The sequence below is a fragment of the Argopecten irradians genome, chromosome 4 (genome assembly GCF_041381155.1).
Source record: "Argopecten irradians isolate NY chromosome 4, Ai_NY, whole genome shotgun sequence".
Taxonomy (NCBI): Eukaryota; Metazoa; Mollusca; class Bivalvia; order Pectinida; family Pectinidae; genus Argopecten; species Argopecten irradians.
The window spans coordinates 32,661,281-32,682,246 of record NC_091137.1 but is presented as its reverse complement, the minus strand read 5'-3'; the positions used below and the strand labels follow the sequence as shown (position 1 = coordinate 32,682,246).

At 32.8% G+C, this 20,966-nt stretch overlaps 1 protein-coding gene, 1 long non-coding RNA gene and 1 other non-coding gene across 5 annotated transcripts in view; 2 read left to right on the top strand and 1 right to left on the bottom strand.

The window, feature by feature from the left end:
- LOC138321347 (potassium channel subfamily T member 2-like) overlaps positions 1-11,803 on the top strand; it is a 95,280-nt gene extending 83,477 nt beyond the window's left edge. Inside the window, exons 23-33 of the mRNA XM_069264975.1 lie at positions 280-391; positions 674-775; positions 1,279-1,362; positions 1,635-1,775; positions 2,713-2,772; positions 4,956-5,021; positions 7,844-7,970; positions 9,056-9,088; positions 10,565-10,649; positions 11,169-11,385; positions 11,609-11,803. Coding sequence (XP_069121076.1) covers positions 280-391; positions 674-775; positions 1,279-1,362; positions 1,635-1,775; positions 2,713-2,772; positions 4,956-5,021; positions 7,844-7,970; positions 9,056-9,088; positions 10,565-10,649; positions 11,169-11,385; positions 11,609-11,803 — 1,222 coding nt within the window. The remainder of the gene's footprint in view (positions 1-279; positions 392-673; positions 776-1,278; positions 1,363-1,634; positions 1,776-2,712; positions 2,773-4,955; positions 5,022-7,843; positions 7,971-9,055; positions 9,089-10,564; positions 10,650-11,168; positions 11,386-11,608) is intronic.
- Positions 496-568, top strand: Trnat-agu (transfer RNA threonine (anticodon AGU)). Its single transcript has one exon. It is a non-coding gene; the product is annotated as a tRNA-Thr (tRNA).
- LOC138321348 (uncharacterized) lies at positions 769-13,083 on the bottom strand. Of its 3 annotated transcripts, XR_011208321.1 has the most exons (6): positions 12,955-13,083; positions 11,661-11,935; positions 11,163-11,338; positions 10,048-10,080; positions 6,830-6,904; positions 769-1,398 (listed from the first exon to the last, which is right to left on the bottom strand). It is a non-coding gene; the product is annotated as an uncharacterized lncRNA (long non-coding RNA). The 3 variants fall into 3 exon arrangements; XR_011208320.1 differs by lacking the exon at positions 10,048-10,080 and having other exon boundaries at positions 6,830-6,978; XR_011208319.1 differs by lacking the exon at positions 10,048-10,080.
- Positions 13,084-20,966: the final 7,883 nt, after the last annotated feature.

Sequence of the window (20,966 nt, the reverse complement as noted above, 5' to 3'; positions counted from 1 at the left end):
AGGTCAAGAAAGCTGACTTTGTGCTGATATTTACCTGTTACCTGTCCTTGAGGTCTTCATATTATAGGCCGGTGGCCTCTCTGACCCATCACAGTTCTTTCTTCAGGTTACAGAATGTTATAAAAACAGCTGGGGTTAAATTTTGATTTATGGTTGTTCCAGAAATTGTTCAGCCTGCCCTTATAAGTGTTGACGTTTTCTGCATCGACTACTGTATCTGGTAATGAGTTTAATGTGTTGATGACGATATGGTAATTGTTTTTTATATTTAACTTTTAGATTATTTCCAAGTGCCAATATTATAACTGAGTTATCCCAGTCATCGAACATGAGATTTATGCAATTCAGAGCCAATGATACATACTCCTATGCGTTGTCAAAAATGGAAAAGGTTTGTATAATTATTCAAATGTGAAAATCAACTCAAATTTAAAATGTAATCACATTTGGACACATATAAATTTGTAGCCGGATCGGACGGGGTCGATCATCGGTGGCCAGATAGCTCAGTCGGTAGAGCACTCGGCTAGTATTCGGAGGGTCCCGGGTTCGAATCCCGGTCTGGCCGCTACATTTTCTCCTCTCCTGTTACAAATTCATTTGCTTTTATATTTTACATTGCACAGTAGAATGTTGGCTCAAATATTTAATAGAAGATTGCTATATTATATAGAAGGAGAAAAGTCGTGGCTCTCATCTCTCCTACATGTTCAGACTACCGTTTGCTGCCGGAAATGTGTTCAGTGCTAGTATGTTAGACACTTTATTGTACCAGGTAAGTTCTTGTAGTATGGTATTCATCTTATATTATATCAGGTAGTGCAGGGTTCTAACAATTTGTTACTTGAAAAATTATCATTCATGGTCATCTGAGAATGTCCATGAGGTTTGCAGTTCTTTGAAGATATTGAAAGTCTGTTGATGCAATATATCAACTCATTCACCCCTGTAGACACATTTAGGCTCTTCTAAAACAAAGACTAGACTAGTCTTTTATGAAATTTCATGGTTGAACAAGTTAAAGCAGGTGGTGATCACTGAAGATGATGTGGTGATATAAGAAGATCATCTGGAGATTTGAAAATCACATGACAATATTTGAAGGTCATCTTGTAATATAAGAAGGTCATATGGTGATGTTTTCTGGTCTTTTTTTGTGATTGTAGAAATAAACGTTAATATTAAAGCTCCTCTTGTGACTATGAATTCCATGTTAGCATGATACATGTAGTTATGAACTCAAGGTGTTGATCCACACATTTTGCTATACTGTTTCAGGCCTTTGTGAAGGAGTACCTAATAACATTTGTAAGACTTTTGTTGGGAATCGACCAAGCTGTAGGTTCTGGACATCTGTCATGTGTGAGTTATCTACCCTCTTTTTGAATGTACATGAGACTGAAAAAAGAAAATTATCTATTAGAAGATGACATTCCTGAGTACTTTTATTTATAACTTAAAATTTGCTATAGTGACCTGCCTTGTATATCAAAACTGCTATAACTTCATTTATAAAAACAATAGTTAATCATTAACAGTATGCAAATTGTAGAATGTTAAGAATTCAGATATCATGTTTGATTTGTTATTTCTCAGATGAAAATATCATAAGTGTTTGATTTGTTATTTCTCAGATGAAAATCAAAAGAGAAGATCTGTGGATTAGGACTTACGGTCGTTTATATCAGAAGCTGTGTTCTACTACATGTGAGATACCAATCGGTATATATCGTACTCAGGTTCACCATGATCACTCCGTGGACGCAACCTCACCGGTAAGGCAATCATAGCATCGTAATATATATTGTTTTGGTTATTGATTAACTTGTGGTTCTTAGTGCCTAGTATGTATTTTTCAATAAATATCTTAATCTTGCTAACATTGTAATAATTTTTACATTTAATTTTATTGGTTTTTTAAATGAGAACATATTTGAAAAATTCTGCTATTTCATTGATAAAGGCAATTGTTTTTCAGTGCAATCTAAGGATTACAATTAATAAAACATGATATGAATATAATTCTAATGTTAATGAGTAAATTATGTTCTACTGTAACAGATATTCTTTTTTATTTCTAATATGATCATCCTTTCCCCACCAGTATATATACAATGCATCATGTTGTTCAATGTTATTATATATTTATGTGTACCATATATAAAGTCATGTATTTATTATATAAACCAGTTGTTATACATTGTTCCCAACATATACTTATATATTTTGATATTTGTATGTTTTTACTTATTTGAAGTACAGTTATGTTTCATAAAGCAGTTGGTTTGAAAATTTAAAAAAAAATCTTAATTTTGAATTATTTTGAAGATTTGCAATTAAGGGGAGATAATACCAAAATTTGGGGGAGATAATGCTAAAGAAACGGTGAAATAATGCTGAAGTCAAGGGAGAAAATTTTGCAGTATCCTTTCTAAATTCATATGTGTCTCTACTAGTTTATATTCAGGATGCACAAGAAATCAAATTTACCCAATGTTGCAGTCATTTGATTGGATATCAGTGCTTTAGCAAGGTGTTAAACCAGTGTTTAGAAAACTATTGGCCAAACTTAAGTATGAATATATTGAACTCGACTGTCATAGCTGACAGAGATTTTACCCTGTCAAGCTAAGCACTGGTAACATAATAAAAGAATACACTGCTGACCATACAAACCAACTGCTGAGGTTTATTGTCTATTTGTTGATATAGAATGCGTCCATGGTAGTGCGCGATCAGTCCGCCCTCAACTTAGCCTTTAGAAATTCAGTTGTAAGTACCAGTGCTTTTTCTTTTATTTTTTATATTGCTTCTCTTTATCCTTTGTTTTCCAGAGAAAATGCAGATCTGTTATGTTACTACACCAATCAAAGCTTTAGTGCACACTTTAAACCGCTTTCATTCATTGGATTGTATACAGTATCTCATGCTTTCATTCCTTTTAAAGTTTTTACTATAAGTTCTAAAGGTAATAACTGTATTATTATTAGATTTCCTGTTAATTTAGATTGGCTAGATTTATGTATTGTAAAGTATTATAACTTATAAACATTTTTATTGTGACATAACTTTTTCAAGCTATTTAATTCATAGAAACATCTTTTTTTACATTAATTAGTATAAAAGTAATGCTAATATTTAAAAACAAAAACAAAATAAATAAAAATTGTTCAGTAATTATCTTCCATTTTTATTTTTAAGTTATTATGCAAATTATGTAAAGTTGTGCAATTTATTTGCTTAAGAAAATTTATTGGTATTGCTTTTCTTTAGTATTGTGAAAATCATCATGATAAATATAATGTTTTAAGATATATTATATATGTAATGTAATTTTTTTCTGCCATGTTTCCAAGCTTTACCTCCTGTATTTGTTGTAAACAAAAGCTTATAGTGTCACCGCCACCAATCTGGTATTCATGTACAGCAATAGAAAAGGTACAGGTTGTCTAAATGGCCCAGCACCCTGTCACGCAATTAGTTCAGAATTTCACTCAGTTTTGTTTTAATAATTTTACCAGTTATGATTACATACATATATTTCAATAACAGATTCATATTTTTTGTAACATTGAATTGATCTTGTGAATAAGCCCCTTTACCAGGAAGATATGTTTTTTCTCCTGGACAGAAATCATGAGATCAGGCCAAATAATGTCCACCTTTATGTGTATGTTTTTGGGATATATATGTCACCATGTTGGTTTATAGGTTAACCAATATATCTGTTGTTTCAATAATAATTTATCTGATTATTAATTTCCATCGTCAGATTTCCATAATTACATGTAGATATTTAATATCATAAACATCTCTCAAGTCCTATCTGAGAAATCCTGAAAATCTTCTGTCTCCCATGACAATTTAACCTTACTCTCTCCTTTCTGTCTTCTCTTTGTCTTCCAGTTTTACATTTATACCCTACCCTCTATTTGCATAGTTTGCTAATTAGATCAATGTTCAAAAATTCTCCCTAGATTCTACATCTCATCTCTTGAAATTCTTACTTTGCCACAGCATGTTAATCAATCTGAAATAGCCCTCTGTACTTCCAATACAGTTTCTTTATATTAAACCTTAACCCCACTAGTTAAATAATGTATATCGCTCCTCTCAGTAAATTCAATACTTATAAATCTTATTCTCTTTCTCTTTTGCTGATCCTTAACCCTCTACCAATATAGTTTCTATAAGTAGGTCTTTAAGTCCTTTCTCTTTTACCGTTTACATTTCTGTCATCTCCCAATATTTTTATGAAGCAGATTCTACATTTCTGCCCTCCTCTTTAAATCTATCTTTTTCATTTTTTTTTTTTTGTAAAACAACTATTAAAATATCATTAATAGATCACTGTATGTTCCCTATTTCTACCTTCTGTAAACAGTATGCACAGACTGTGCACAGGGCTTTTCAGAAAAGTGAAATGAAAAAATCTTTCTTGTCAGTGCTCTTTAAAGAAGATTATTTTCTTAAAATATTTCAGTCTACATGAAATTCATTTATTGTTCTGGTTATTTGGTTTCTGTTGAAATGAATCTAAAAGTGCTGAACACTTTAGCCACAAAGAAGTCACTTTTAGGTCTTGTCCCAACAAATATTTTTCTTCTTAGAGACTCTAATGGCCACCTAAGACTCTTCTACATGGGATAAACAGCTGCAGATAGAAATAACTAAACATCAGATCTGCTTAATTATATCACCTCTTTGTGGTTAAAGGTATTGGTATGGTTAATTTTTGCAAGGTATCATACTTTTTCACCAACCTCTAAAAGTCTAATTCTAGCATTTAAGTTTTGCTTTTTCGCACATTTTTTCACAAAATTAATTTCTGGATACTTTATTGTTTCAGCATTTTCACTTTTGAAAAAAAAAATTTAAAAATTATGATTGTCAAGATATTTTAGACGGAAGTTTAGATACAGATGTATGACCTTTGACCTATTTTCTTGATACAGATCCGCCGGAAGCCAAGACAGTCGTCCACCTCCTCTTCCTCTACCGTCAATAAGAAACCAGACAATGTAGGCCAACACTTTGAGACATTAGAGTTTTCATTACTTATATTATAGTCTTTCCTTAGAGTTTGCCATAGTCTCCTTGCTTCCTTCACCTTTTTATATAACACCATTTCATTGTCTTTTCTTAGTTCCAGATTTATACTAATATCCAATACCTTATTGCATTTTCCTTATTTTTAAGGTTGGAAGCCTTCAACTTGCAGTAGACTAACCTGTTTTAAAAATTAACCTTGCTTGTAAATCTTTGCTTGCAGACTTTTGTTTTCACTTGTGTGAAATAGATTTCAAATGTTGTTTGATTGAGAATGGTTCAAAACTCATTAACCTTGCTGACTCTAGGTGTATGATATTTTTTGGTTAATTGATTATTTCCAGGTAATAACCATTGCATGACTTGTCTCGGAATGGTATATGGAAAGATATGTGGATATTAAAAATTCTTTCCCTATTTTTGTGTGTTTGATATTGAAAATATCACTTTATTTCAATATCACTTTTCATTTACATGTATGCCAAAGCTCTTGACAAAGATATATTATGTTATAGGGAAAAAGTTTATTATCAAATGGTCTTTAAATAGCAGTAGTAAAAAACTACCTAAAAGCAGTATTATTAAAGGTTTATATTTGTGTTAACATATTGATCCCAAATTTATGTAGAAACAGAACAAGTTTGATGACTGTTAAAATATGGAAGTGTTGTTAATGTTTTGATATAGTGTTACATAATTCATACAATTTAAACATTTTATTTTCAATACTGGAGTCGATTGAGTCTTTCGAAATATAACAATTTTTTTTTATAAAGTTGCATCAAGTGCGCCTAAAGTAGCATGTTGCTATATTGTTGTGTGGATTCTATTCTTTCTACAATATCAGTAAATAGTGCACAAACGCATGGTTTAATTTATTGGCAACGTAATACATGTACGTAACTGAAGCTCATTACAATAATTATCTGCATTTATTTTCCTTCTTCTTGATAAATAGACGATGTTTAACTTCTAAACTTCTTTATCAAAAGGATACTGCTTTTATTGAAACAACTCCTCATATTTATAAGCTCTTTCTAAATGCATTGAAAAAGTATATGTAGAAGATTGTTTTTATAAACAAAATTACAAAATGTTGAATAAGTCCCTACCAGGTAAGTAAATGTACTGTATGACATTTAATTTGGTACAATTGGCATTGTGGATAGATTAGTTGTTAACAATCGGTATAATACTATTGATGAGAATATGTCATAATAGTGTTGAAAACCTCTTCTTGTTGTGTCACCTGTTTGTATAAACGTTTATTACTTTCCTTATTTGCTATACCATTCTGAAGTTTGAATATCGCAGAAATAATTAAATTATCTTTAAATCCAAATTTTGTGTGCAAATTGTATATCACGGTTTGTACATCTGATCTAATGCGTAATATTTTTAAGTGTAAAAGTGGTTTGAATTGTTGTATTTAGTAGTTAATGGTTAGTGGTAGTCATTTATTATGCATATCGATTCCCCCAATCAAAAATACCCTTTTTAGTTTGATGAATATGTTTCGCGCATGGCAAATTTATGAGATGACATTGTCTTTGATTCATAAAGTATTAATATGTTAATTAGTAATCTATAAAATATTATTCAGTTGCGTGAGGAAAATAACACTCAATACAGAATGCATTGAAAAGACTTTGTTTCTCAAATAGATAATTTGATTTGATTTGAATCGTTAAGTTTATGCAAGGCTTTACATATAACATCATGGATAATGCAATTTGCGTAAATCATGAATTGCTGAACAATTTTGTAAAAGATAGCTTACTTGATATTTTGTTGGCATCTCTTTTCTTTTTTTTTTAAATTCCGTCAAAGTCCACCATTCATCTTCATTCACTTACTATTATAAGGAAAGAATAATCTGGTTAGTAAATGTCCATGGTACTATGTCCGATTCGTTCTCCTCATATGACCCTCATAGAAATGTAAGAGAGATTCAGTCATAAATTTGTTTATATTTCCAAACTGAAATAAAGTCATAAAAATTCAGAATTTACATGCAGTGCTAAATTATGTAACTATTAAAGTGAGGCATCAATATACTTCTACAGGACAACACAACATCAAACACAGCTGTTAAATTAATGTTCATCTAGGTGCTGACATGTCAATAAGAGATATATTTGTTTTAGTATGTTAGTTACACAACGAGTGGCTGTTGGATATGTAATTTATTCCACACGAGTGAGTTATTTTTTAAAAGTAACAAAAGACACGAGCTTTAGCGAGTGTCTTTTGTAACTTTTAAAAAATAACTTACGAGTGTGGAATAAATTCCATATCCAACAACCACGAGTCGTGTGACCTGTTTCTACCACAATTATATCCGCTTTTAGCCGATAGAAATACGACGAAGATAAGTACGCTATCCAACACCAGTTTTGGCGTCAAGCGGCGAACACAGCATAGCATGACGTCACTCGATTATTGATGACGTTGACAAAGGATGACACGACACTCAGAACGTAGTTCTGTCAAAGCTCACCGTGTCAGCCAATCAGAATGCGTACAGAGTTTATACCACGTGTGGTATAAACAAATTGTTAATCAACAGCTGCATCGTTTATTTGATACCCTGAGAGTTGAATAACACTGATTATTGTGGTAGAAAGCAAAATAATACCAAAACCCAAATTGATAAAAAGTATTAATTTGTATTTGAGTTAATTGACTTCTTGCAACAGAAAAATTTAATGTCAAATATACTGTACATTATACTAAATTAATCTCTTTTGCTTTTTGTGTATGTTTGTTCTTACTGATCTGTTTGTTACCTTAGGTATCACTAAGCATGATGGGACTGGAGCACGATGAAACAGACGCCCATATGACACCAGAGCGACACGAAATTAGCCAAATGGTCAAGTCTCGGATGCAGAGTCTGGGACTACCGATGTCCGATTATGGTACACGAAAAATTCTAATTCCCCCCGATTCAATATTTGACATCCTTTTTTTCATTTAATGCAGATCAATTTTAAAACACGCCTCCTTCTTATTCTTTAACCAACATGTTGAAATTACCATCCATTTATTACCAGAACGAAACATTTGTTTCTGCAACTTTGACGATATCCTTGTCCTTGGTCCCCTTTTAGATTTCCTGCTACACCTGTTATAGATATCCCCTGATTCTCTCATTCATCCCCATTCATGATTTATCCATTCTTAATTTGATATTCATCCCCATTTCCAATTAATTCATTTTCGATTACATATCCACCCAAATCCTGATTTGCCCATATACATAGTAATTACTACTTTATATAATTACTGATCCCACTTATCATCCTTCTACACGGTAACACCTCTTACCTTCCCCTATTTTCTCTTTACTGATTTCCACTCATCCCCTTGACGGCCTTTCATCATTAAGTCATCCTCTTTCCCGATTTCCTTCATCTTTCCTTCATCTTTTCTCAATCTTTTTTTCCCCCTAAAGCTTACATTATTCTCGTCCTTTATTCCCCCAATGTACCGATTTCCTACAATTTTCTTCCGGTGCTGATTTCTTTTTTTCCCAATTTTAAACATTATTTTCTGTTCCTCCTCAATATTTCCTTCTTTTAAATTTTCCGTTTGTCATTATTATCAATTATGTCATGTATGTTATATTAAGAAAATTGTTGGTCAACATACATGTGAAAGTTGTAATTTTACCAATTTAACGATTTGCAGCAACTTTGTTCAATAGTGCATGCCTGCATCAGTAAATGAAAACCAGGCTACAAATTAAACAAACATTTACACAATTCTCCTTATAGTTTTCGTCAATATATCAACATTTTGCAAAACACTCAGATAAAATCCATATCAAATTATTCGTATCTGTTCCAAAATGAGCATGTGTATGATGATAGGGAATGCACTTGTATTTTTCATATAAAAACGTTAGAAATATGCTACATATGTACAGTGGTTTTTTTTGTTTCTAATACTGTATGCAAACCATGTCTTTTATTCATGTATTTGTTGCTTTCGTTTTTTTCAGACAGTAGGACACGCTACCACCGGAGAAAAAGGGGTAGGGGCATTTACCCTTTATATAACACATTTAGTAATGTACCAGACTCTTGTTAACAAATGTTATCAACGTTAATACTATGCACACCATCTTGTATTTTGTTCATTAAAGCACAGATTCTATGTGTTGTAACTTGAAATGTTAGTACCGTCACCGAATCAATGGCCATAGACTTGTGTAACCATAGTACAGTAATCTCAGTAAAGATGACTCCGTGTGCATTAAATGTCTTGAAATCCTTTCTAATAGTTTATCATTCATTGATCTTTATTAATATAATTTGGAAATCATATGAAAGCACGTATAAAACTGGTTGATATATGGCAAAATATAGATGTGTACATTATTCAAACAACAAGGAGAAACGGATAAGGTGTTCAAGATATATAGATATTCTCTGATTATCGCAAACACTATAAATCAAAATCATATCTGGATTGACTTACCGGTAGTTAACTGAGCGGTGACAACTAAGCCACTACCCCATTTTAAGAAATATTGAGAAAACGTTTGATTTTATCATATTGAGAAAGAAGTGTTCTCTAATGTTACGATCAATAATCTCTAACCATTGAGTAGTATATATATGCCATATAACATAAATTACCAAATCTTAATTAATTCACGTAACTTTTAGCACAGGTATCTATGTACTTAACACAATTTATACACCACTACAAATACTAATTTATTAAAATGCTTCCTAGCTAAAATAATCTGGTTACACTGGCAAAATTTTCCAATCAACCTAAGGTTAATTAAAGATGTTCTTATCAATAAGCGAATGACATTTGTTGTAGTTTTGTGTTACTGTTGTCAACATTCCTGCATGATTCATTCCTAATGCATTTACCCAAACCCAGTTCTGTAGGGGGGGGGGGGGGGGGGGGGGGAGAAAAAGAAAATACGTGAAATAGATTGTTTAGATGTTTCTTTTAGGAAAAAAATCAAATACTCACAATTTAATGCATCCTCGGTGTAAAAAAAGGAAACTATAAATATATTAAAAGATACAGACTGCATTTGTAGTTTGTAGTTATGAATTCAGACCATATCATCAGCTCATTGCAAAAGGTACATCTATTACTGTAAATATAAAATAACATTATTGGAAAGCTCTGATGTCTTATGTTGCACCAGTGCTCTGTTGCATGGAATGGGTTTTATGGTTTGATATAGAGAAAGTCATTTCATAACTTGAATGAAACTCCTCACTTTCGTTTCATTGTAAGATACTGTTTATGGCATATTAATGATTTATTATTGTCTCACATAAAGAAATATTTATACTGATGTAAAAAGGTCAAGTATTTACAGATGGGTGATATTTCTATACAAATATTCTTTGCACCTGTGTCAACCTCTACCGGTGTTACACATAACACTGGTAGAGGTTGTCCAGGGAAATAATACGTGCAATATTTCCGTGATGACAGTGTTTGAGATGCTTTATTATTTATATGATGTCTTTTACAGATTGCGGCAATGAGAAGCGTAATAACATTTCTTACGTGATCGTCAACCCAAGCTATGACTTGCGACTGGAACTCGATGACATTATGTAAGTAATTGTGTTAAAGTTACATCATATAAACTCTTGTTTTGACTATAGCATTAAACTCAATAAAGACAAAATTAAAATATCTTGCCATTATGTACATTTTGAAAGACCCGATGAATGGGTCTTACGGAATATATTTGCATTTCTTAAAAAGAACCAAAGCATCGGTTACTAACCTTACAGGGTGTATACTAAAGTTAAGCTATGCAATAAATATTAGGCGATAAAAACTCAAGAGGAAAAATTAATGCAAATTTAGTGAGTAATTAATTTTAGAAGACTTGCTTAAACAAACAAGTATATAATTATATCATTCCAAAAGTTCCCCATGAACAATATTCAGGGTTAATCGTTCAAAGCTGTTCTGCTATTATAGTCATAATTAAGCGTCTGTGTAAATCTAGCATCTGGTGCCATTTAGGTATGTATTACAGGAGTCATCTATGGAAGCAGATACTAATTTTCATGTCTTACTTTTATTTTATTTTCTACCTTTCACCTGATTGTGCTTACTTTTAGTTATCTGATCCGTCCGAGTTCCCTCTCCCCACAAGCTTCTCCACTCATCGACGAAAGGAAGATGAACGATTCTATGGAGAAAAGAGGAGAACCAACAGGGGCAGATACCTCTGATCTAGATAGGTCAAACTCTGCGATGCCAAACGAAGATGCTGTATCTACTGCTTCAACTTCAAGAAGAGTAAGAGGTGGAATCATGAAGGACTCAAATAGTAGAGTAAGTAAAGAGCCGAAGAGACATTATTTTCAAATGTCCTAAGATACTTCTGATTAAAAAAACACATTGAGATTTTAGCGGAAACAAAAATATTTTAGCGGTTTTCCAATATATTAAGTATTAATCAGGTTATTATTTTATAGTTCTAACATTTGTTAATTTTCGCGACTTTTTCATCATCCGACTTGTTCGTTTATAATTTGAGTTTCGGCTTTGTTATCAGATTCCAATAATCTACATGGACGATGACTCGGACGAAAATAACGACAACTCACCTGTACAACAGGAGAGCAGTAACACCAGTACCCCTACTGGTAACGGACATCCTTTATTTCACCTGGAGAGCGTTGATGATGGTGTACCGGACACACAGGTATCTGATTGTCCAGTGGAGGGTCTCAAAGGTACTGTGGTCTGACAGCAACCATTCCTGCCACGAGTCCCACTGTCATGTCCCCAAACATGAAGAGTCGCTGTTTTCATGGCAACAGTGATAATGTCTCCAAGCGGGAAGGTCAATTACATCCTTGCCTATATCACATGGTCATTCCTGAAAAGCATATGGAGATTGTTATTTGTTCTAGCATGTCCATCCTAACCGAACTGTTTTGTGATGTAACTCAAAAAGGCCGTTATGTTAGGATACGTTGAAAAAACCCAGTGTGTAAAACTTCCACCCACCACATGTTCCCAAGGTTCCCGCTGTGGACAAGGAAATCTAGAGTTGTGAATTACTGAGGTTTTGTAAACAATTTCAGGTTTGCTTGATCAGTATCCCAAGTTTATAAGCTTATCAGTACAGAGCCAACTGTTTATGAGAAGGAGTTTTTATTGTACATTTTACCAGACAAAGATAAGAAGTACAGGTAATAAGCCATACTTTGCCGGTTTTTATAAGGTTGTGGATAGTTTATGTGTTCAGATCAAATATATTGCGTGTTCGTCTAGTGTTCAGGCTACTCCAAACAAGATTTGGTTTTAATCTGAGACTTTTCAATCGTCACTTTTCTTTAACATGGTATTACATTGACTTTGATATTAATTGGAGAATAAAGCATGTTTTTTCATGGAATTGAAACGCGTAGTCACTGGTAAAAAGTGTTCATTTTTTTACCTGTATGTTTTAGATACATGTTCATTGCGGTAATGAAATAACAAGTAGAAAACGCTATTACGATAAACATCCGCACCTCAATAGCAACAAGGATATGTTTGATACAATGATATTGCTTTTGGTTGAAAACAGTTTGAAGTGGTTGATGAAGTGTTATATCGTAGGATCTTTACGAGAGGTTTAAGTAGTTTTGCCAATGAACTAGTTTTAAATCTGTATGTTTATGTTCAAATGCTGACAGTGATACATATTAAATTCATTTATTTTATATGATTAAAAAGTATTTATTTGAAATGTTATCGATGAAGTATCTTTTTTTAATATTTATTACAAATCCTTAGATACTTGCGATATCATGCCTTGAAGTTACATTTAAAAGTGGTTAAACGCGTACAACGTGTTTTATGATAGAGAAATGCGATAATATTTAATGACATGCAGTGTGAAGGACTTACTAGTCAAAATTAGACGATCCCATTATAACAGTGGTGGCTGTAATCTCATTGGTTGTGATGATTCATTCTCAGTCGTGGGTAGTGAGTTTGAGTACCGTGTGGGGCAGTTGCTTGTACTGGCCGCTGGTCGGTGGTCTATCGCCGGGTACTCCGGGTTTAATTTTCTGGTGAATGACACCGGTTGTCTATGGGACGTTAAAACAACCAGTTGTAGGTGTTGACCAGTAGTATGATGAGTCATTGAGATTATGCCAATTCATTGTTTAACCTAACAACCCAACACGAGAATTTTATCAGATGTATTTGATTTTTTACAACCATTTGGTATTTATTGTACTAATATTAACTAATAGCCTTATTTTCATCAGGCATTGTGCTGTATTGTTGAGAACATGTAACTATTGTCATTTAAACGGACTGTTTGTCAGTCATTTGTTTTGTTTTTCTCTACGTTGGAGTAAAATGTATAGCTGTTGGCTACGTATTATAAAACTGTTGTAAAGAATAAAGCTAAAACTTGCCTAAAGCATTATATCCTTGAAATTCTGCACACAAATAAGAAAAGTATGACGCAGCCAAAATGTTTAGATGTATGCTTTAGCGATGCTAATCCTAACCGAGCTTTTACAAAGGATTTGTTGAACTATATAATAATCTGCGTGATGGAAATTAAACATAATTTTTTTCCCCATTCCTTACACCTCTTTATATGCGAAAGAGTGGATATTCCTTTTTTAAAGTACATATGTATTATTAACATTGTTAGGCAGATCCACAGGTTATTGTTAAGGAGGATATTACAAACAAATTCTATGTCAAACATGTATTTGTAATATAAAAGTGATAGTGTTAATTAACTGTTTTTCATGCATGACTGATCAGTGATGTGTCGGTTATCTTTGACAGATATGAAGACATATTGTATGGTCAATATACATTGTTTTATAAAACTAGTCATAATTTTGCTATTTGATCTAACTATGTCCATCGTTCACCCTATCTTTATTTACATGTGTGTGAAAGATATCTAGCTTTTTATTTTGTTTTGTTTATTGTTTTTACATTTTATTTCTTTGGGTTTTTTTTAAATTTAGTTTATTAGGTTTTACTATTACAAGCGTTGTATAGTTATCGGTATTTATTGGATCTTTGTTTTAAGGTTCTATGTTTTTGTTTGGAATGTTTGGTTTTATTTATACGTTTACTAACTTACTGTACATTTCATCAGAAAAAAACTGCTTTAAGGTTTTTTGTTAACTCCGCATAGTACATTTTTGTGACCGTGCTCATACATCAACTATTTTGTGAACGCCATTGTACAATTGGGTTAATGATAAACTGTTTGCACATGGCGTTGTTTCATTATTTCATCAATCCACAATTCTTTCAAGTGCCGAAATTTGCCGTGGAAATGTCATTTCTTTTTCCTGATGGTACCTACACTTTCGTAATAGTTGCAAAATGGAAAATAGAAACCTTGAACATTCTAATGAAATCAATATGGAAAACAATATCTTTAAGAAAACATGAGTCACGTTTAAAGAAAGATTTTTTTCGGGCTCAAATCCTTTGATGATAAATGTAATAAATTAGTTTACTTCTTAATGGTTAGAAGGAAAAGTTTGGATTTTTCATATTGAGGATAAATTCATCATTATTATACATGAATAGAAAGTTGAATTAAGCAAGGATTTGAGAAGAGTACCCCTGAGTTTCATGAATGATCTATAGCAGAAAACAACCTTATTCGTGTAGTAAGAAGTAAAAGAAAGTATATATACTGAGTAAAAAATCATTTCTAAAACACAATTGGAATAAACTGATTGGAAAATGGCTTGGTTGACATTTTTCTACAACCATGGACTGCGCAATACTTTCATATATTGCCACTGGAATGAACTGGAATGATGATTGCAAAAAAAAATATGTTGAAATAGTTTATTAGAATGATATTATGAATTTACCGTATTTTCATGACATGTTTTATTTGATCATACATTTTATCATATCAGTATCATGATTTATTGCGCTCGATGCGATTTTTACCATGAAATGGATAACGATGCTTTACTTGTTTTTACATATCTGAAGTTTTACAATGAATTTATAAATTTTATTGATATTTTATTTTACCAGATTTATCATATTCAGTGTAACAAATTATTATTATCATCTTTCCTGATCGTTTTGATCGACAGGTAATAATTTACAGCTCGACGTGCAATCAAACCTAACGCTTTATACAGTACGTTTTTGTTGAACGATTCATTTCAATTGTTATATCTAAAATGATAAGGGCACATTTTGACGTATTTGTTAGCGTTTAAAAATACGCTGTAAGTTGTATCCTCATTCACAATAACCAGCCTTTCTCTTTAAACCTAACATCATCATGCTTGTTAACGTTTAGGCACCCTTTACGTTTAAAGGACATGTGGCAATGGATATGGGATGGATAAGAGAAAGAAAGATATATTTTATTTTGTTACTTCTAATAATGATTGCTTGTGATAACTATACTGCAAATATGTGGAAATAAACATGTTTCATAAATTTATGAATATTGAGATTTTGTGTTTCATTAACTACAGTAAAGCAAGACAATTCATAAAAAACAGAATGAAGTAATCGGAAGGGATATCGGGCACACAAAAACAATAGAAAAACGCCCGCTTCAAGATGAAAAGCGGCTGAAATTATCACATAAAAGCAATGCATCTTCTAAATCTATTGTGCGTCAAAGACAGTGTGTTGTTAGAGACTCTGTGAAACTATTAGAAATCGTCAAACTAGCTCAAATAATGCAAACACCTCGACACAATATTTTTCGACAGCAGGGATATCGGTCACATTTTTTCACAAACACGTTATAAGTTGTAAATAAACAAATTTTGCTGTCACAAAACTGTCCCGTTTACTAAAGTGTAATATATGAATGTTGAAAGAAAATATTTCAATCGTTATATCTGCTAGTGGACAAACATAGACGGTGCTTTATTAGAAATTATAAAAGGGATATTGGTCACACTTAGAACTTTAGGGGTAACGGTCACATCCAAAGTAACTAAAACTGAATATAACAGCATTGTACATGTAGTCGTTATTTAAGCAGCATGCGACTCCAGTGGATACGCCGCAAAAATACCTTTATTGAATTTATCTGATCTTGAAAGACGACTTTTAACCCACTATCAGCAAATGGTTGGCGAGCTATTGAAATCGCCTTTCGTCCATTGCTCGTCATCCGTCCGTTTTTTGTTTTGACAGCGTGGCTATCGGTCACAATTTATTCACTGAAAATGTCAAGTGTAAATTTCGTAACTTTATTGTTATTTACTGATACAAATTACCTTATATTTCAAGTAGTAACTATAGTTCATTTTTATCCGCTTCAAAAGTGACGTACCTGTATAATTGGCGTTTTGTTGTTTTTGAAAAGAATGTCGTTCACATGGTAACGGTCAAATCCAAAGTTTTTGAAATGGTTTGTCGCTTCGTAAAGATTGCTGAAATATTGCAGCTTGGTTTTCCTTATCTAATCATTCAAGAGGAAATACCACCGAGATACATGAAACATCATTAACTATTATCGTAACTGGTTTTTTTTTTTTTTTTTTTTTGCTGAATACTTTGGTTATTCGTACACTGTATATTGTTTTGTTTTTGTCTATACATGTATTTGTACATACCCATTTGTTCTTGCATTGCCTTTGCGTGGAATGCTTGCTGAAGCAAAGTGGAACTGGGGCAACCCTTACCAAGACAAATTACATCTCCATGTAGTACCATTGTACTAATTTGAAGTACGTTTCTGTGTTAAAGTAATTATATATAAGAAACTACATAAAACTTAAAGATGTAAAGGCATCCGATGTAAACAAAAGGAAAACCACACTGATCTATAAGCAACAGAGATACGTGAATACATGATAGACAGGATCACTGAGGGTTTTTAGCTGATAGCGTTTGTACAGTTCTTCATGACAGTTCACTGATAGTTTCTCCAAAGATTTTCAACTCAATAATTTGCTTTATACAAATAAACACACTATAACGGTTGAAAAGGTAAATAGAATATATCTTAACAACAATATCACAAATGATCATACGCAAACAAATTATAAAAGCAAATCAGTCGATAACAAGAGGCCCAGGAAATATCGTGACGTCTACCATTGGATTTGCAAATTAGTCAATTTGATATGTGGGTCCAATATCTTTAGCGCTTCATGTTGAATTAGCCGATGTCCAGTTGGCATTCATGCTCCCCTAATTGTCAACTGGACGCATTTTCATTTGATAACAATTGTATGATAACATTTAAAGATATTTGCATATCTAAGGAAAAAAGCAATATCGTCAAGGACGAAACAACTATAGTTAATGTGATCGATGGCACACAAATTATGACGTTACACGAAAATAGGCGGATAGCAGATCATGCAACCCTGAATGTCAAATGCACTTGGTAAGTATAAAAAGTGGGGTTGCAGTGAAAAAGTAAATATATCTACATGTATATGAATGCTATTAAGTCAAAAATTTCCAAGATAGCCAAATATTCAATATTTTGTAATATTATCTGTCCCGAAAATGAGCATTAATAAATACAACCCTATGACATAAATGAATATCAAAATATCTATATCAAACAAGATATTTGATAATTGTATGTCTACATGGCAACGAACTTCAAGTTGTCGACTACCGTGCTTTAATTGGTGCATTATGCACAACAACGGTAAAGAGAGAGATAGTACTTATAAAATTCCAGAAGGTCCATTAAGTACATAAATATGGGTAATAACTCCTATATGAAAACCAAAGATGACTACCAATTGGCCATTGTGTCAATGGATCGGTCCCAAAAATGAAATATGCATAACTATGCTCACATGTGGAATTTGAACCATAGCAGCAAGTTCAACTATTAGAATCAAGAAAGATGACTTTCTAAACATGGAATTTAAAATAGATCCTTAATACACTCTGGCAAATACATGTATTTGTATCGAAACAAATGATGTTTTCTTGTTTCCCATCTCGATTTCTGATTGATCCCGAAATATTTTATACATAACTGGATCTACATATGAAACCCCTCCAGTACTTTCAGAGAAATAACAGAAACAAAAGACGGATGGATGACAATGGGGGAAAGGTTTTTATAGCTCGCCAACCATTTGCTGATAATCGGTAAAAAAGTCATCTTTCAAGATCAGATAAATTCAATGAAAGTGTATTGGCGCTTTTCCACTGGAGTTGCATGAATGCGTAAATAACGACTACATGTACAATGCTGTAATATTCAGTTTTCGTAATTTTGGATGTGACCGTTACCCCTAAAGTTCTAAGTGTGACCGATATCACTTTTATAATTTCTAATTAAGCACCGTCTATGTTTCTCCACTAGAAGATAAAATGAATGAAATATTTTCTTTCAACAGTCATATATTACATATTAGTAAATGGGACGGTTTTGTGGCAGCAAAATTTATTTTTTTACAACTTGTTACGTTTTATTGAATAAAATGTGACCGATATCCCTGCTGTCGAAAAATATTGTGTCGAGGTGTTTGCATTATCTGAGCTAGTTTGACGATATCTTATAGTTTCACAGAGTCTCTAACAATACACTGTCTTTGACGCGCGATAGATTTAGAAGATGCATTGCTTTTATGTCATAATTTCAGCCGCTTTTCATCTTGAAGCGGGCGTTTTTTTCATTGTTTTTGTGTGCCCGATATCACTTCCGATGACGTAGGTTGTCCCCATTGATTCATAAAAAACAGAATGCAGTAGAAATTACTAAAAGGAGTAATTCACGAATGGCCATTTGGCTCTGTTTTTATATAATTTTCAAACACATCACTCAGATATAAAACTTTATCAATTTCTAATCCTAATAAAAAAAATTGTGTTTTTTAACCATTGACAACCATTCTAGTTTATGGTATAAAGTTGAAAAATAATCAAGACAGGGCCAGAAATAGCCATACGTGAATCTACTCCTTACATACAACACAAAAAATGGACGCGCAGTACCTTTGAAAAACATGCATTAAAATTAGAACAACGACTCATAATATTAAACGAACATAAGGATGTTGGTTGATATCTTATCATGTATCGTATCGTCAGTTATTTACGCCAGTCAAAGTTTTCCCGATTTTAAACGCGAAAGAGAAAATATATCGCGGGTCAAATTTTCACGATCACAACAAATGTCTCGCGAAAATTCCTCCCCCTGTAAATAACGGGCAATACAGTTACGATACCATAACAGGGGATTCAGGTACTAATAACACACATTAAGGCATTAGAACATCTGATATATCTCTAGCCGCCACATCTACATTACACTGTTTGTTTAGCTCAACGGAGAAGTTTTTAGATATTTACCTGTGATAAAGAATGTTCTCGACCACAAATATTCAGTACATCTTTAAATTGCGTTCTTGTACCTGCAACTAGGAAGTAAACACTAACAAATATAAAACCGCCTGCTTTCATACAATTTACCTGGAATAGAGGTGAACCAGGACGTAGTAAAATGCTGGAGAATTATTAGTGTTTTATTGTGGAATCAGGAAGAAGTATGGGTGAATATATGTGTACAATATCTATGGGAAAATACAGAAATTATGTCCATACACAATACATTTAAAATCATGTATGGATAAGTAAACAGAAAGTAATATCAAGTAGGCAGCGTTAAAAAAAACCGGATGTAAATGACAGACTGCACTCTTAATGATTCGCCTGTTTAAATTATGCGTTGGTATTGGATGATTTATAATGGAGTTTCCACATGGTAATCATGACAACGGCCGGTTACAATGTTCAACTCACCTGATTCAATGATATTATGGTGTTGTTACTTGATTCATAAATTAACTACAATAATACATATCCGTATGAAAACATACGACACGGAACAAAGAGAACTGGGTCAGAAGTATTCGAGGTGAAAGCGGCTTCTGTAGCACATTGCAAACAATATAGGGAAACCACTTGGTAAACTAACTTATATAGTCGGTTATTTTCTCAGGTCAAAATTCTCACAAATGAGACTAAAAAATGAGAGAATAAAATTTTAGCAATTTGGCTATAAGGATTATATAATTCATCCATTTCTCAATTTATCGTAGATAAGATTTTCCATAGCTAAAGTAAGGCCCTGTAAAAATGATAACCTCAAGAATATAATCGGTGGTATAGTATGCGAATGTAAAAATCATAATGAAATTACACAGAAATAAACGTAATTATCATATTGCGAGTTCGAACCGTAGTTCCGTGGGATTTCTCCGGATACTCCGGTTTGGCACACGCCTCAAATCGGACACTATTACTAAACATGACCCTGGGTAATAATTGGACGTTGAATAAAATCAATAATTGGGGATGTGATTTGACAGTTAACAGCTATAGTTGGCGGTACATTCGTCATGGACATGTAATTAGCATGAATATAGATTTACATCTCTGATATATGTGTTATATGATAGCGATAAAATAGTCTCTGTACTTTACTATATATCCTGTCCCATCACGTACCATACTGTCCCCGTTCAGATTCTATATAGTATATAGAGACAAAGGTATCGGGTCATAGGTGGAGTAGATAGTTACCTGTATCTTATTTTATACCGCAGTCGTGATCAGAAAATTGTAATATATTTTTTACATTTAAAAATATCACGTAGACGCTGCACCACTGGATGATTTGCCAAATACAGAAAACTTTACGTATCACATAACCATGTATATAATGCAAAGGGGAAAGTATTGGATTTCACTTGAGATTGGGAAGTGTTATCACTGGAACACAATTTGTTTGTTAAACATAGAAGGTAATCTTTACCAAGTAAACCTTTATCAGGACGTTATAGACAGTGTTACACGACTACTATAAGTCATAGACCAGGAAGTTTAGATACGGCCAGGAGTTCGTTTGTTTAAATCGTAAAGCATTGTACTGTGACGGAGTTCTATAATCAGTTAGGCTT